We start from the raw sequence: 15,998 nt of genomic DNA, 5'->3' as shown, positions 1-15,998 counted from the left end.
AAATGGCGGGGCGGGTTCGGGCCGGGTCTAGGCATAAAAAATCAGCCTGCTGTGTTGGGCCAAGATTCGGGTCAAAAAATTGTGCCCAAACCCGCTATTTTCGAGCCTAATATACTGGGCTTTTCGGTCCATTTTTGAGTCGGGCCAAATTTATAACTAAAAAGTGTAGTTTTGTGTTTCCCAAACCCGTCCAAAAATTTAAAATTTTGGGCTTGGCCGCCGGAAAATTCTGCCCAAACCCGCAAAAAAAATCGGGCGGGCTGGGACGGGCTGGTCTTGATCAGGTCTATATCTTACCCCGGCAATCGAGAGTCTAGCCTTTTACTAATTTAGATTTGAGCCACTTCTATCAAATGCCATTGTGTTTCCAAGACCCAAACTCGAAAAGTTGATTAAAGATGGAAACCAAAATGAAGTATCTCAAGTTAAATACTTCCTGGAGTACTTGTTTGTCAAAATAAAACTAGTTTAAACAAAGTGGTTGTTTGGTTGGACGTAGGGAGTATTACTCCGTACTTCCCTAACCTTTTTTAACAACTCATTAGTCATTAAGAGTGTTTAGCTACCACTAAGTCACTAACAACCTATCATATATTTAGACCTCTTCAGATCTTGTTGCCGACGATGTCCTTTTAGTGCTAGTGGGACCTGACGTTAGACTCGCTAGTAAAACTCAATTAAATTCTTGCATTGGACTGACTTTTGGTTGAGATGATCTCACGCTAGCTTAATCCGAGACACTATGATCTAGAAAATAAATGTAGTACTGTCAGCAGCAGAACACCAAGCAGGTAATAAAAACCGAGCAAATATTGGAGTATGTTATTTGCATCAATATTTCAACAAAAAATAGCAGGGTGTTCAACTTGCTTCAGCTTGGGGAAGTGATTTCGGTTACTCCGACTAATCATTTCCATTCAGTTTTTGACAGCTGCTGCGAGTAAAAGGATGTAAAGAAGCATCAGAAGTGGTGCAGAACGAACTGCGCTACTGGTAGTACAAGAATCTAAAGAAGCAGCAGCAGTGGTGCAGAAGGAATTGCAGAAACTCAGGACTGTTAAGTTCGTCAGAATAACATCCATGTTTGTGTGAGGATCCTTCCCTAGATTTGCTGCTCATAATGCTAGTCTGCTTCAGAACTACATATTGGGTTTTCGGCTTAGAACCTGGTGTTGGGTTTTGGGCAATGGAAAACAGAATTGTTTTTGAACAATCTTTCTTCATACAGACATTTTGGGACACAAGATGGAGTTGGGAAAAGCCATGCTCTCTGCTTTTGTGTTTCTGGAGCATAACTTCTCTGTTACTTAAGCTGCTGATACTAGGCTTTCTAGTACACTATCAGGCTAGCAGCACTGATTCCAAACACGCGTTAACTTCAATAACCATATAAACTGTAATAAAAATACTATCTTACTCAAAGAAAAATTGTAAACTCAGACAATACAACTAAACATACAGAAAAAGTTCCAACCGAAGTAAGATACACCAACACAAACCATTCCAGCAGTCCAGCAGTAACATACTGGGAATATGCAGTGTTGTGTAATCTTATTCTCAAATTACGGAATATTTGTTTAATAATGCAGCAAGCTTTAAAATTTACATTAAAGAGATTCAAGAAAAGGGATAAAATATGGAATTCATATGAAGCATGCTTCTATTCTTAAACACAAAATTGGTGATTCCATCTCAGGTCTATAGTAAAATTGCATATTAATTACACGAATGAATACCTCAAAACATATTACATTGCATCCCTATACAATTGTGAATATGGCCAGGCTAATTGCCTTCTCTGTCAATCATTAAGGGAGATGGTGGTGTCATGGGTTTCGACATACCTTCCCTTAGTGAGTCGTCTTCCATCCTTCCTGAACTGGGATTAGCTGTTGTGATCACGGGGTCAACAGATGGAATAGTATGAGAGCTTGTTTCCAAATTGGTGATGTTGGTCATTTCACCATCTTCATAGAGCTCATCATTTCCATTTTGTACTTTCCTGAACATCTTGTCTTCAATAATATCATAGAAATTTGCTGTTCGAACTTCCTGAGCAAGTGAGCACCAACAACAACACAACCACAAAAAGCAATCGGAAACAGCAGGTTTTCCACAACAAGATGTATAGCCAGGCAGGTTAAACCTCTTCCTCATCCGTATCCTCCAATAACCACCATACAGTAAACCAAACCCACAAAGTACAAACCCAGTAAGTCCTAAAGCTTGCCTAACCTTATCATCATCAACATTGAGGCCAGCCAAATTGAAAATCCAAAACGGGGCAGAGCAAAACAAGATGAAAGTTGCAATATGAACATACCTATTTCCAAATCCTAACCTCTCCATGTTCCATCCAAAAACACAGAAGCCGCAAAATAGTGAGAGATAGGCTACAGAAATATCCTCCCACAAATCAAAAAGTCCTCCTATCCATTTTGGTCGATTTTCAACAATCTTCCCATCTTCTCTCACCACAAAGGATCGCCTCTTCTCTAGTGAATTTGACCTTAAACTATTCAAACTTCCATTTGTTGCAGTAATAGGAACTTGAGCTTCCTCATCAACAGATTCATCATATGCATACTCCTTACCTAAGGGGCTAAGAATTGTGTAAACTCCTGCTATAGCCGGGGCAGCTATGGCAAATGAAATACAAACCGCAACTCCAAGTACAGGCCGTTCAGATCGTTTGTATCCCAAGTTAAGACCGCAAAGGCCATACTGAGCAAAACAATTCAAATGAAGCAGAAGAATAACAACTAGCATATGTGCCCATTCATGGGGTTTGTAAGTACCATTCTTACAGTAAATGTTTCTAAGCTTAGATATATCTTCTGGATTCCATCTCAAGAGTAATGCCAAGTGATAGAATCTTTGAGGGTGTTGATACAAGCACATGAGTGTAAAAAGAGCATTCAAGATTTGATTATTGACTTCAAACCACGCGTTTCTCTGAGATTTCTTAGGTAGGGCACTATTTAGCATTCCAGTCATGACAAGAAACAAAATCGCCCCAGAAACAGCAACACAGGTTATCCACACAAACAAAGCCAAGTTCATAGGGTTTCTAAACCACTCTTTGGAAGTTTTCTTTAAAGATTCCCAGTTGATTTTGTGTGCTAACTCGCTTATTCTTCCTCGTAAACTATTGTTACTAGGAGATGATACAGCACGAGAAGCCTCGTCTTTCCATGCTGCAATCTCCCAAAATTTGCTTGATGGTCTACTTAATAGGGCATATCTCTTATTCCTTGGAGTTTGAGTTGGAGTCCCATCAATTTGGTTCTCCTTTGGAGGAGTTGGGCTACTAAGAGGACTAAGAGTATTTGATTTAGGAACTCTAACTTCTTCAATTTCCTCTTTTATTAAAACCTCATTGTTAGCCATTCTCAGATCAAAATTTAAGCACCCTTTTACCTCAAATTCAGCTTTCCAACACTAAAATATCATGATAATTCCCAAAAACAAAATTGCCAACCCTAAAAACAAAAACCCTTCTACCAATTATCAAGTAATTTATCAAAATCCCATCTGAGTACAAACCAATTACATACTCAAATCAAACCCAGAAGCGAAAAAAGAAAAATAAACAAATTTATGCAGATCTAAATAAACATGAACTATATTTATCAAAACTCAAGAACAAAGGGCAACCACAATCTATTTTGTTTGCTAAATAATAGCAGAAATGGTAAAAGGAGAAGAAAATATTGAACCTTAGAAACTTCCGATGAGGCAAGAAATCCCAACCAATTCAGATAAGCAAGATTGTGTCATGAAAACAATATTCGAATTAAGTTGCCCAACTAATCTTTCCCTTTCCTCTCAAAAGTATGATTTCGCCATTTTTTTAGTCAAATTATTAGGGTGACGAACATATTTTTTGAAAAAGTATTAAAAATAGAAAGAAATAATAATGGAAAGATATTCAGAAGAGTTTCAAAATCACAGCTGTTGGTTGGATAATGGAGTAACTTCCGACATCAAAATTAAAGGAAAGTGGGATTGGTCCACCAGAGTGGATATTTTCTCAATGAAGGAAGGAATTTCATTAAATAAAAAAAATATCGTTTTATTTTTGTTTTTTAACATGTATTTTTGATCTTATTTTTTAATGGAAAAAATATTATTCTTATATATGGAGAAATTTCTTTTCATAATAATAAGTAGGAGTGTTAGTAAAATGCTCTAATTTTATGAAAATTATGACACGTGATTAGGTAATTGTTAGGAAAATTTCAAGTGTATGTAAGCAATAGAGAAATAATAAAAACTTGAAAATTTTCTCAAAATAAGTCTAAATTACTACCGTGATAATTAATTCCAAACGAAGCCTAGTATGAGTTTGATCTTTAGTCATCAAAACTTATACGTACACTTTGCAACTTACATACTACCCCCTCCATTCCTTTTTTATCTTCCTGTTTCTATAAATGTCGTTCCTAAATGATCTTCCTGTTTCTATTTTTAGACATGACTTTTTACCATAAATTTCCCATCATTCTTTATTTAATTCATTCACATTTCCCCATTCACCCACCCAACCCCACTTTTATGATTTTTTATTACTTTAAACAAAATATCTTCTCTCTCCTTCATTTCTTTATTACTTTCCTTCATTTATTTATTACTTTCTCTTACACCCAATCATTATTCTTACACTCAATCATTACAAGATTTCATTTTCTTATTTTCCACCCCAAACTCCAAATAGGAAGATCATTTAGGAATGGAGGGAGTACTTATTAATTGAACTATGTAATTTAACTCTTATTACATCTGGACTTGATTATCGTTGAAAAAACATATGAAATACTGCAAATAAGATGAAAGGAGAACAAAGGGTTCTTGTTGAAGAGCACACAAGTCACATCTACCCTGTATTAAAAAACTGTACAACAACATTACATTTCTGTCGCGTAATCTCAACTAGTTTCTACTTACTACAATCAAAAAAAAATTACATTAACACCTTTTTTCGGAAGATAATTCAGTCACACTGAACTGAGGGAAAGAATTAAGTGGTAGGAAGTTCCAAAAAGCTCCTTGATGATCTACACCACCACTATGCCACTGAATTGTGTAGGAACCAACAGGAAAAGCAGAAACATCCAGCAAGCAGGTCGAGAACCCTTGTGCTGCACCATTTGTTTCGAAACATACACACGTCTCTATCATCTCACTGTCACAGTTGTTGATGAATTCTCTGGTCTGCTTCAAGACATGGCACTTCAATTTCTTATTCAAATCTATCAAAGTCTCAGTTTCTGATGCTTGATAACATGTCCACCCTTCTTCTCCACTCGACTGTCCATTATTATGTCTTGTTTTACAAGAAAAGATGCAATGTATCTTGGTGAATCTTGAGCAGACATCTGATGTCACATTCTTAAGCTGAATACACAGATTCAGAGCTAGGTGCGATCCCCGTCTGACACATATCTCATTTTGTTTTCTACTTCCAGCACTTTGACAAGTAAGCAAACAACCCACTGTAGGCCTGAAAATTAAGTCAACAATAATAATTAAAATATTCAAATTTTGATTTCACTGCATTGTAAAGAAGTTTATGATCTGGCTGTTTACAACTAATAACAATCAGAGATATTGTGACCAACTTCAAGCCAAAATGAACTAACTATATTTGTTCAAAACACATTCATATCGATTAACAGTGTTTTTGGAAGAGAGCATTGCACGAAAAGCAAGGTGGTGGGGGTTATGGAACTATTGTCCTGTGTTCTAATGTGGATTGGGGGAAGCTAAGGGAAATGTAGACATTTGATTTCCTTCCCCTTTTTAATAAATTAGTCTTCAAAAGTTAGAAAGATTGGAAGTGAAAACACCTTTCTGGCGTCTATATCCTTCCTTCACCTCCATTCTAAATGCCTTGACGCCTCTTTGTGAACAATAATTCAATGAACCAACACAATACTAGTGCCCTGTGGTTTTAAATATACAGCAAAGCTAAACGTGGTGTAATGCTTCCCATTCCCATAAGTCCTGCCTCACATAGGTCTTATCCTGCATCTCATGATACTGCGAGACTAACGCTTCACACTTCATCACAATACACTAAAGTGAGGGACACAGTAAGAACTTCCATAAGGTCTGAAACGATAATTTCAGATCATACCGAAGACTACCATTATAACAAAAGTTGTCAGCTAACACTTCATACAGCATGAGTAACAAGATAAGTGTTATACATCAATAAATGCAGTATCATCATACCTTAATCTGAAGAAATACTTGGGAATCCGAAAAGGGATATGCATCCATGCTTCGACTATACTTAACAGGAGTTGCATACGATCCTTGTAAACTTGCCACATTGTATCCTCATTTTCAACACTCACACAAGGATTTCGGCATCCAATTAACCCTCTGATACTGGATATACACAATGTTAGAATATCGTCTGAGAAATGATTAACTTTTGGTGTCCCAAATCCAGGAAGTAAATGCAATGATCTCTCATGCACTTTATATTCTTTTAATAGTGACAGGAGATCCATACTGATCTCTGAGTCCATATGCCACAAACGCACAGCAAAATCTTTGATAATAACACACTGGCGATAGCCAGATTCGTTTTTCAGCTCGCCAAAAGCAGGTGGACTAGGAGTCAGATTAGTAAAGTCGGTGCAGAAGGCCAACATGGAACAACTGAATGCAAGGGCTGAAGTTACATTCAAGCTTTTGGAATCCAAGTCAACAAAAGATGAGGAAATCAAATCATATTCCTCTGCAATACTAGCTAGTCTTGCAGATACTCCAACCAAATAAGACATCGTGTCTTTCATCTTTTGAAAAATAGGTTTTCCATCAGTAACGTCACTTCCCCCAATGTGCCTATTACTCTCCAAGCCAGCCTTGGAAACTAGACAACCATTTAAGAGTTTAAATATATCCACAAATACAAGTAAAACCTTAAATCTTAAGGCCATGAACCATCTTTGGAAACAAAGGGTTTGTGTTTGTAAAGAAATGACTTCCAAAATCTTGTCAGATGAAGAAACATTATCAAGGGAATCAACAAGTTTTCCGATGATATCATCCACAGCAGATGGCACCAAGACATGGTCCAGAGGCAAACAGCACGACGCTTTCTGAAGCAGCACTTTGACAGTCTTCTCAGAATGGGTGAACTGAACTAAGAATTTTAACCACTGACAGCAAAATTTAGACTGAACCTTTGCTTCTAGATGCTGAAATATAAAGTTAGCCACATCCCATTCTCCCTCACAGGCAGCATATCTTCCAGCTTTGTAGGCACGCCAATTATCCCCACCTGTAAGCATGTTTTTTGCGCATACATGAATGAGTGCTTCACTCTCAAGCAATGTACTAGGAGATCCACTCAGTCCATGAACGAAATTGCTATACTTGTTATCAGATGAAAGGCAGTTCCAATTGACATGCAGAAGAAGGGCAAAGAATGTGTGGGTAGAACAATCAAATAAATTACTGTCACAAACAGAGGAGACCAGTTGTTTCAATTTGCTAACTATTTCACTAGAAGCACTAAAATCATCCAGAATTTCTAGGAAGGCCACCAAAAATCTGTAGATGTAAAACATCAATACACTCACAGAACAATTTTGCTTTGATGTATTAACAACTTTGTGTACCTCAGAATCCTGTATTGAAGATGAAGGCGTGTTTTGCGAATTTACCATGTTCTTGATAACAGTATGTAGTTTATCCACTATGAAAGAACCTAATTCTGAATGATTCTCAAACAGTAAAAGTAGCAGTTTGAGCATGATTCCCAGTTCTTGCTCTACTTCAGAGCTAGAAATACCACCTGGCACCAGACTCACCAAAAGAGTTATCTGATCAATCACAGCTGACACAATTCCAGTTGTGAAAGTAACAGAATTAACCTCAAAGCTCTCTGTTCCCTTCAGCCTATCAGCTATACTTACCAAGATTTGAAAAGCTAGGAGTCTTACAGAAAATATTGGAGAGCAAGTTGCATCCTCAACATATCTCAATAGTTTCATGAAGTTGTCAGTGGCAATAAAAAGCATATCAGGTAACCCATATGCAAGAATCTACAAGAAATTCAGTAGTAGCAAAACAATCAGGATAGTTAAAGAAGTACAGGAAATGTCTCAACCAAATCAAATAAAAAAATTAACCTTGAGGAAAATTTGTAGCACTTCACAACGCAAAGCAGAAGGCAAATTCGGTTCGTCAAGCATTCTGAACAAACTCTGAAATGGAAAAGCGCCTAAAGGTAAAAAGCATGCTGCATCCTCGCCAATATTACGCATGCATCTAAGCAATGTTCCCTGTAAGCGAAAGCTTGCTTTCTGAGCCAGAAATGAACTGAGCAGGCCTATCTGCGCAGAGAAGCCAGGATCAATGGATAGAATAGTTAGACAATGGAGTAAAAACAAGCTTCAGGAACTGGTAATTACACAACCAAGATAAAGCATGAACTGCTGCACCACTGTATTTGTATTTTGGTTATAACCAAAGGAACATTCTTGTAAAAAACGGTCTAATTCAAGTACAAATTAAATAAAAAAAACAAAAATAATGAACCTGAAAAGTTAATTGGTCTGACCAAAAAGGACAAAATCAGTCTAATTCAAGTACAAATTAAATAAAAAAAACAAAAATAATGAACCTGAAAAGCGCAATTTAGAAGGTGGACCATGGTGCACATAGAGCAGGGTGCACCTTAAGAACACTAGTATATAGTTGAAAGAACATCTGGTTACGAGAAAAGAACATGAGTATTTTTTTGTTTAGGTTTTTAATAAATAGTAAAATAATATATTATTTTTATAACAAAAAAGTGAAATATTATATCGCATGTTCTTTTGTCGTAGTGTCATGTTCTTTTGCTTATGTACATATGTTCTTTTGGTGCACCATGCTCTATGTGCACCACGGTCCATAGTCCACGGATTGAAAAGTTAATTGGTCTGACCAAAAAGGACAAAATCTTTTGGTTAGACTGTCAGACTGAAACCTACTCATAACAAGACCAACAAAATAAATACTTATTATCTTCCATGCATGTATTAAAATTAAAAAAATTAAAAACAGATTATTTGCCATCATAAAAGATGCAACATATTCCCAAAATTCAGTACTGACAAAAACGGATAGTACAAAATGAAGCACAAGTTTTCAAATCTTGCATTCTTACAGCCTAACTAGACAGGCTTTTGCAGGACCGAAGGAAACCACTAAACATAAAGAGCAACAAATTAACATTGAGCAGTTAGCACCATGATATGCGCCTATAAGAAAGCTAGAGTCTATCTACAGTCATCGAGTGATGCCTCTATCTACCATAAGTTCAAGGATCGTAAGTTGGCCAGAGTGAGCACAGAAGAACTACTATGAGGTAGTACATCCAGACATACTGACATTGGAACTTCAACTGTTTACCTGATCAGAAATCAAAATGGACGCTTTCAAAGAAAGTTTCGTGAGAGAGGTCAACAGAGTGGCCAATATATCCTCTTCCAGAGTGTTTCTTACAAGTTCTGCGCCAGCCTGCATCAAATAGCAGATAAACAGCTTCATCATACAGCCACATTGCCCTAGAATTTCTAGAGTATCAGAATCCCCCACCTATATAGCTACAACACACAATACAAACTATACAATTATTTGGATAGACTAAACTGAAACTTGCAAACATGTTCATAATCATGAAGCGTTGTCTAAGATTTCAGAAAGAAACAACTTTGTTAAAAAAAAATGCTGATTTCTCATGAAGGTGTGGTGAGCAGGTAGTAAGTTTGGCTATCAAAGTTCAAAAATGTGTGGCCATAAGAAGAATTCGGAACATATCTGCTAAATAGTCTTAACTCTTTTAACGAAAAGTTGAGACCCTACCACAGATGAAACTTTTGTGAGAGGCATTGGTTAAATAGTGTGCTGTGGACCTGTGGTACGGTGCAACAAGGTGAAATTCGAAAACCCAGCTTAATTTAAACATGAGAATCGATTTGCTGAGACTGCCAAGCAGCCAAGATTTTGAATGCACAGGGAATGCATTCTTTAATTAGCATATCTTGCTCTACACATCCCTCCTAATGAGCAACTATTCCATGTTTGGACAATTTCAGCACATGGTTCATCGGTAAAATTCTTTACATAAACAGAGCAACCCACCAGAAAAGTACATGCAACTCCACCAGCTTCAACAGTTACAATATGTTGTCTGACATAAAATCGTTTCACGCTTTGTTACAGCATTTGATAATAGGGGAAACCTAATCCATAGAGGCTTGTATGAATAAAAGATGTTGCAGATTGGGTAATTGAAGACATTAATAAGACAAAGCACATTTATCTAAAAGCAAAAGGAGCATATAAATAAAAAATACCTTGTATGATTTAATCGCAAGTAAAACTGAGCATCCCATTTTAGAAAAAGTCCGTGCTCCGGCAATTCTTAGAGCTGGCAAGGTTTTCGGTGAATTCATAAGTTTGATCAGACTCTCCAAATAAACAAACCCAAAGTCATCTGAAAAATCTGAAAGGCACCCAGCTGCAAACAGTGACGCTTTAACCTGTAAAGGAACAATGGCAATCAAACATCAGCTACGACTTATGTCTTTTATGTTGACAAGTAAAATATGTGCTTAGGGCTGTGTAAATTGCACAAAGCAACCACTTCACAACTATATTCTTTTCTTTTTGACAGGAACTTGACAACTATCTAAACACATGGAATAATGTATATCTGCAAGAGAGAAGGGTATTGTGACAAGGAGGTCATGCAGATGTCCATAAAATGATCATGTAATTTGAGAAAATGTTTCGTAGGTAAAACATAAGTTCTTTTTAATTACTAAGAGAAATCCTGTAACCCTTGCCTCTCACCTTGTTTGTAAAGGATATAGCATGAATACATCATGAATTCATGATCACCAATGCCATAGACCCTTCCAGTGGCAGGTTTCCACTTCTCAACAACAAATAAGGATGGATGGATGGATGGATGGATGGATGGATGGATGGTTGATGGGATCTATTGAGTTTGAAGGAAAATTGCAGTTATTGGAGGCAACAAGTCCGAGAATTTAACCAAGAACTACAACAACACATGACCTCCGCGATTCAGTAGGAATGCACAATATAAGGAGTATTAATTTACAGAGTAACCTGTATGAAGTACAAAGGAAAAGAGTTGGTCGATCATGGTCGAACCACTGCCACTACTTAAGTACGAACTAGATAGTAGTTCAGTAGTGTTCTAGTTTTCAGCGAAGCATTCTAGTTCTGACATTCATCTAGTAGTCAAAAACCTGGACTGAAGCATACATATATCCACAATTTGAAGGCACAAGCATTTTCTTGCTCTTGACTTGATGACCAGTCAAAATCTACCTTAATTTCCTCACTAAAGAAAAATATTTGATTCTCTAAACAGAAACCTGAACTATCAGTTTTTCATTACTGACTTGATATAGGAAATTTGGGCTCATGCTGATTGACAGATAGCCAACAGAGGAGGTTAAAACAATGTCTTTCGTGATTACACCAATTAGAAGGAAATCCTTAACTGCTAGCAACATAACAAGTTTGAAACTAAAAAGAGTGACATGTAGAGACACATCTTAGGCTCACAAGACAGTTCACTCTGTTGCAAACACATTAAGGAGAAATGTAACTGAAACTAAACGCTAAGAGCATTCTCAACAGGTGAAACGGATGTGTGCTAAACTACCCTCCTCACTAACCTGAAGAAGAAAGATTCAAGATCGTCAAGAAGACATTAGAAAATTCGGGTGGTGTTAGCAGATTTCCCGCTGTTGATATATCAGATTAAACTATGTTAGAATTGAGAGTTACAATTTAACCAGATGCAACAGTATAAGAAAACTGCAATCAAAAAATAAGGTAGAATCCAGATAAACTACATCTAGCAATAGAAGATGCTAACCTGGTCCTCACCTCCAAAACATGACAAGAGAACAAATCAGATAGTATTGTATGTCTAATTTCAACAACATCATAAGCCAGCTCAGCGCAACATCCAAGCAGAATTAAAGACAATGCTCTGGACTCAACATTCTCAGCACTAAGAACCGCTTTAAATCTTCTCAAAAACTCCATTTTGTTTTCCTCGCTCAAGTTTGAAAAGATTCCATGTGGTTGGCTATCTTTTGTCTTGTAGTGCCTCGGAATTGACAATAGCACTCTTATGACCGAGATTTTCGTATCTTTGTCCCCGGATACAAATGCATCTGCAAGCCTAAGTAGAATTGCATCTGCAAATACCCTATCCTCCCCAGGAGCTAAGCCATACATGTTATATACAGCTAATGTGGGTTGTGGCTCCTTACTCCACTGCTTTAGTCTAGGACCTATCAAGTTTATTGATTCAATAGAATAACCTGAAAATAAAGATAAGTCAGCAGATAAAACAAGTCAATCAAGGAATTTTCTCAACAATAAACCACATATATCCTTCAAATGAGCAAATCAGACGTTATATTCAACAATTTTCATACTCAAAAGCTTTTTGAAAATACTCATTAGAAATGCTAAGAGTCTAAGACATCTGCGAGAACCACATACAAGTACACGCTATAAAGAAAAGGTTTTATCTGCAGACAGGCATGCCTTTATGTGCAATGTCCACGTGAATTTATAAACCTAAACAATGATTTTCTGTTACCTGGTTTTCTAGACCGAAGGCCTTTCTCAAGCTCAATGCTCCATCCCATTGCCCAGGCAGCAGAAATTTTCTCCATTCTTGTCTTTTAATGCTGACACCAAAACTGAAGCCACTTCTATCAATTGAATATATTCTGCAAAAACTAAAGGTAAGCAAATAGTTATACTCAATTGTATGCTTACCTTCATTTATCGAAGCAAGAGGTTCTAACAATTACAATGACAAGTCCAGAACATAGGTGCAAACAAGCATGCCCAAATGACAGATCCACGGCATACTGATATTAAATACTGGATGTATAAAATTATACCTGGGTGGCAAAACAAGGCAAAGAATAGAAGAATTGCGGCCAAACACAAGCCGAACAAAAAGCTCATTCAAAAATCATTACTCAATGAGAGATTGTAGAGTTCACCCATCCACATAATCAGGCCAGGCTAAGCCCTCAAATTAATTAATTTCTAAAAATAATTCTTGTTCAAGCCCGTTGCAAATCTTGCAATAGCGGGAAGGGTTTAACGCGTCGTCCCGTCGGTATTTGTAGATAGATTTAGGGAAGTAGAAGAATTAGAGAGAAAAATTGAAGAAAGAGTTGGGAATTAGAGGAAATGAAGGGTGGGGGGGGGAGAGAGAGAGAGAGAGAGAGAGAGAGAGAGAAATATAAAACGGGTTTGTTATATACCGTTGAGATCTTAACTACAGGGATCATTGTGTGAAATACGAGTAAAAGCTACTTAATTAATGAATGAATCTACGAATACTTGCTGCGATGAGAAAGCAATGTGCTCATAAGAGCACCAACAAAAGCTAATCTCATTTTACATTATCACTTTGATTGAAGCACCCACATCTGGTCATTCTAGGAGGTGGTTAATCCATTTGCTAATAATTGTTGGCGAACCATACCAAGGTCTGGATATATCGTCTGAACCAACAGGAGAGTGATATATTCCATCCAAGCTAATATTAAGAGCACCCTCCAAATGAGCAGATACCTCAGGAACAACTCCATCACCCCACACATCTGCCTGCCCACAAACTTGCTTATACCCCTGACCAACAAAGCGGGACTGAAATGTAACAGCATTCGAAGTTGACTCAGAAACATTAACAACTGCAGCTCCTTGAGATGCCTCCTCTATGTCATATGAGTTTCCAAATGCCCGAGCTCCTTGGATGTATCTTCCAGCAATGCATACATACTTAAGCTCAGGAGTATACACAGCTTTCGCACAATGCTCTTGAACATAATTCAAAAGCCCCCTCGTCTGATCAATTGCACCAGATACGCCTTTTGGAGGCGGCAAATGTGGAGTTCCGAGTGTCAAAAGCAATGAGATATCAGACTTCCCAAATTCCTCCATATAAACTCGTGCAAGCCATCCTCCCGCCGAATGCCCAATCAAAGAAAGAGGCTTTCCCTGAGCAATCTCCTTGGCTTCATTCACAGCTTCATCCACCCTATTAAGGTACCAGTCTAAAACTGGACGAGGACAAAGGGTGCCCTTCCAGTAATTGGGATCCACTAAACCAGCCGCATTCCTAAACCAATCCAGCCTCGAAACTCTAGCAACTACACTCTTAACCCCATATTCCTCTAAGCTCACTTGCAGCCTCTGGTAATCTCCTGAATTATTCCCCAGACCAGGGAGTATCACAGCAGGGCGAGGTGGGTCAGAGAGAGAAGCAGCCGGAGCTACAATAGGGACGCACTGGGGACCACTAAACGACAACCGGGGACCCAAATTTAATCCTCGGATTGGAGGCTGATGTTGCCGAGGCAATGGCAAGGCGAAAGCTAATGCCATATGCTTGCCAATTATAAATTGTCCCAACAGATTGGTTAGTGGTAAGACCCTTCACTAGTACTATGAATAGAACTCACAAATTCCTACTTTCTCCTAAAAAATTCCAAAGCTCAGAATCATACACGTAGAAATTACAGTTTATCTATCTTTTAGGTTTTTTTGCCCCACAAATAAAATTCTATCCATGTAATATTTGACCCCCAATTCCTTGCTCTATTTCCCACCTATGCCATTCCTCAATAAACCCTTTCTTTGGTGGAATTCAAAATTCAACATTAGGGTTTAAGCTTAATTTAAAAGAAAGAAACCAAACAATTGAAGAATTCACATAAGCATCGACAGCCTAATGAGAAGAATTAAAATACAAAAAGATAATTTGAAATAATGAAATTGATTTAGTTGCATACCTCTGAGAAGAAAAGCTGTAAATGAGGTCCTGGGTTTTCACCAAATGGAGTAATTCTAGTAAAGAGAAGCTAAATTTGCAGCTCGAAATGACGGGAAGAATATTTAAACTTTGAAGGAAGTCGCGAATTTGTTTCGGTGTCTGTGTGTAGAGACGAGCTGGGGGAAGTTCTTGGTGCAGCAGTGAAGAGGTTAGAGGCCCAATGGTCACCCAAAATGGCTGAAGCTCACGCAAATGTGATTCGGCGAACGTGGTGCGTGCTATTGTGCTATTGAACACAAAGCAGGAGGAGTCCACTTGCTACTTGCTAGTCATTAACCTTGCCCAGGCACAAGCACTATAATGCACTATAATGTACCAATTGAAGTTGGCATGAGTGGTTAAGAATCTCTTGCTCCTTAACCAAGGTCTCGGCTTCGAGCCTTGAGAATGGAAAAACTTCAACTGGGAGGGATGATGCCCATCGAGGTACTCATGCAAACTCCCACGGGAGATTAGTCTACTCGTCGAAGGCGGTAGGAATTCCTCGTAGTAGAACCAAAAAAAAAACAAGCACTATAATGCACGGGAAATTGTGTTATATTCACAAAAAGGTGTACCAAATGCAATGAAGTGGAGCCAAAATTAGTTTCCCTAACTTTACAATAAAATGCAGGCGAATGTTTAAGAGCATATTTACAAACGGTCATCATTGTCATTCACTTGATAAACAAGCTGGTTATATAGTATAAACAAACTTAATTGAGAATTTTCTTTTCAGTTTGTTGAATGTTTCAAAATTATGGAATCCTTAGAATTTATAAGGAATTTAAAAACAAATGAAAATCATTTAGAAAAAGTTTTGTTCATAGATTCTCACTGATGTAATCTTATTTAGTTATTAAATTTGAATAATAAGGTAAATTAAACATGACATTTATTTCCAAAGTAATTTTGTATGGATTTTTTAATTAACGAGTGCAATTAAGGTTATGTTTTGCTAAACAAGTTCATATACGAATAGATAAGTTTACGATAGGTTAAGTTAAAGTAAGTTGAATAGAACGAAGCGCGATCTTGCACAATGTACTGAAAATTTAACCGCCCCATGCGTGGTGTTAGCAACTCTAATTGCAGATGT

At 37.5% G+C, this 15,998-nt stretch overlaps 3 protein-coding genes across 8 annotated transcripts; all 3 read right to left on the bottom strand.

The window, feature by feature from the left end:
• Positions 1-1,616: 1,616 nt before the first annotated feature.
• Positions 1,617-4,055, bottom strand: LOC110795162 (uncharacterized). The gene has a single exon (XM_022000145.2). It carries the CDS (start codon positions 3,388-3,390, stop codon positions 1,786-1,788), a length of 1,605 nt encoding a protein of 534 aa, XP_021855837.1. The 5' UTR covers positions 3,391-4,055; the 3' UTR covers positions 1,617-1,785.
• Positions 4,056-4,836: 781 nt separating this feature from the next.
• On the bottom strand, positions 4,837-15,171 carry LOC110795163 (uncharacterized). Of its 6 annotated transcripts, none has more exons than XM_022000146.2 (8): positions 14,880-15,171; positions 12,665-12,806; positions 11,938-12,380; positions 10,365-10,550; positions 9,418-9,525; positions 8,151-8,354; positions 6,238-8,063; positions 4,837-5,503 (listed from the first exon to the last, which is right to left on the bottom strand). In XM_022000146.2, exons 2-8 carry the CDS (start codon positions 12,738-12,740, stop codon positions 4,969-4,971), a joined length of 3,378 nt encoding a protein of 1,125 aa, XP_021855838.2. In that variant the 5' UTR covers positions 12,741-12,806; positions 14,880-15,171; the 3' UTR covers positions 4,837-4,968. The 6 variants fall into 6 exon arrangements, with proteins under 6 accessions (XP_021855838.2, XP_021855839.2, XP_056695169.1 ...); XM_022000147.2 differs by having other exon boundaries at positions 12,665-12,797; XM_056839191.1 differs by lacking the exon at positions 14,880-15,171 and adding an exon at positions 13,571-13,709.
• On the bottom strand, positions 13,322-14,773 carry LOC110795164 (uncharacterized). The gene has a single exon (XM_022000148.2). It carries the CDS (start codon positions 14,470-14,472, stop codon positions 13,519-13,521), a length of 954 nt encoding a protein of 317 aa, XP_021855840.1. The 5' UTR covers positions 14,473-14,773; the 3' UTR covers positions 13,322-13,518.
• Positions 15,172-15,998: the final 827 nt, after the last annotated feature.

Source organism: Spinacia oleracea, chromosome 1 (assembly GCF_020520425.1).
Source record: "Spinacia oleracea cultivar Varoflay chromosome 1, BTI_SOV_V1, whole genome shotgun sequence".
Classification (NCBI taxonomy): domain Eukaryota; kingdom Viridiplantae; phylum Streptophyta; class Magnoliopsida; order Caryophyllales; family Amaranthaceae; genus Spinacia; species Spinacia oleracea.
Note: the sequence above shows the minus strand (reverse complement) of the source record. Positions and strands in the feature narration are given on the sequence as shown.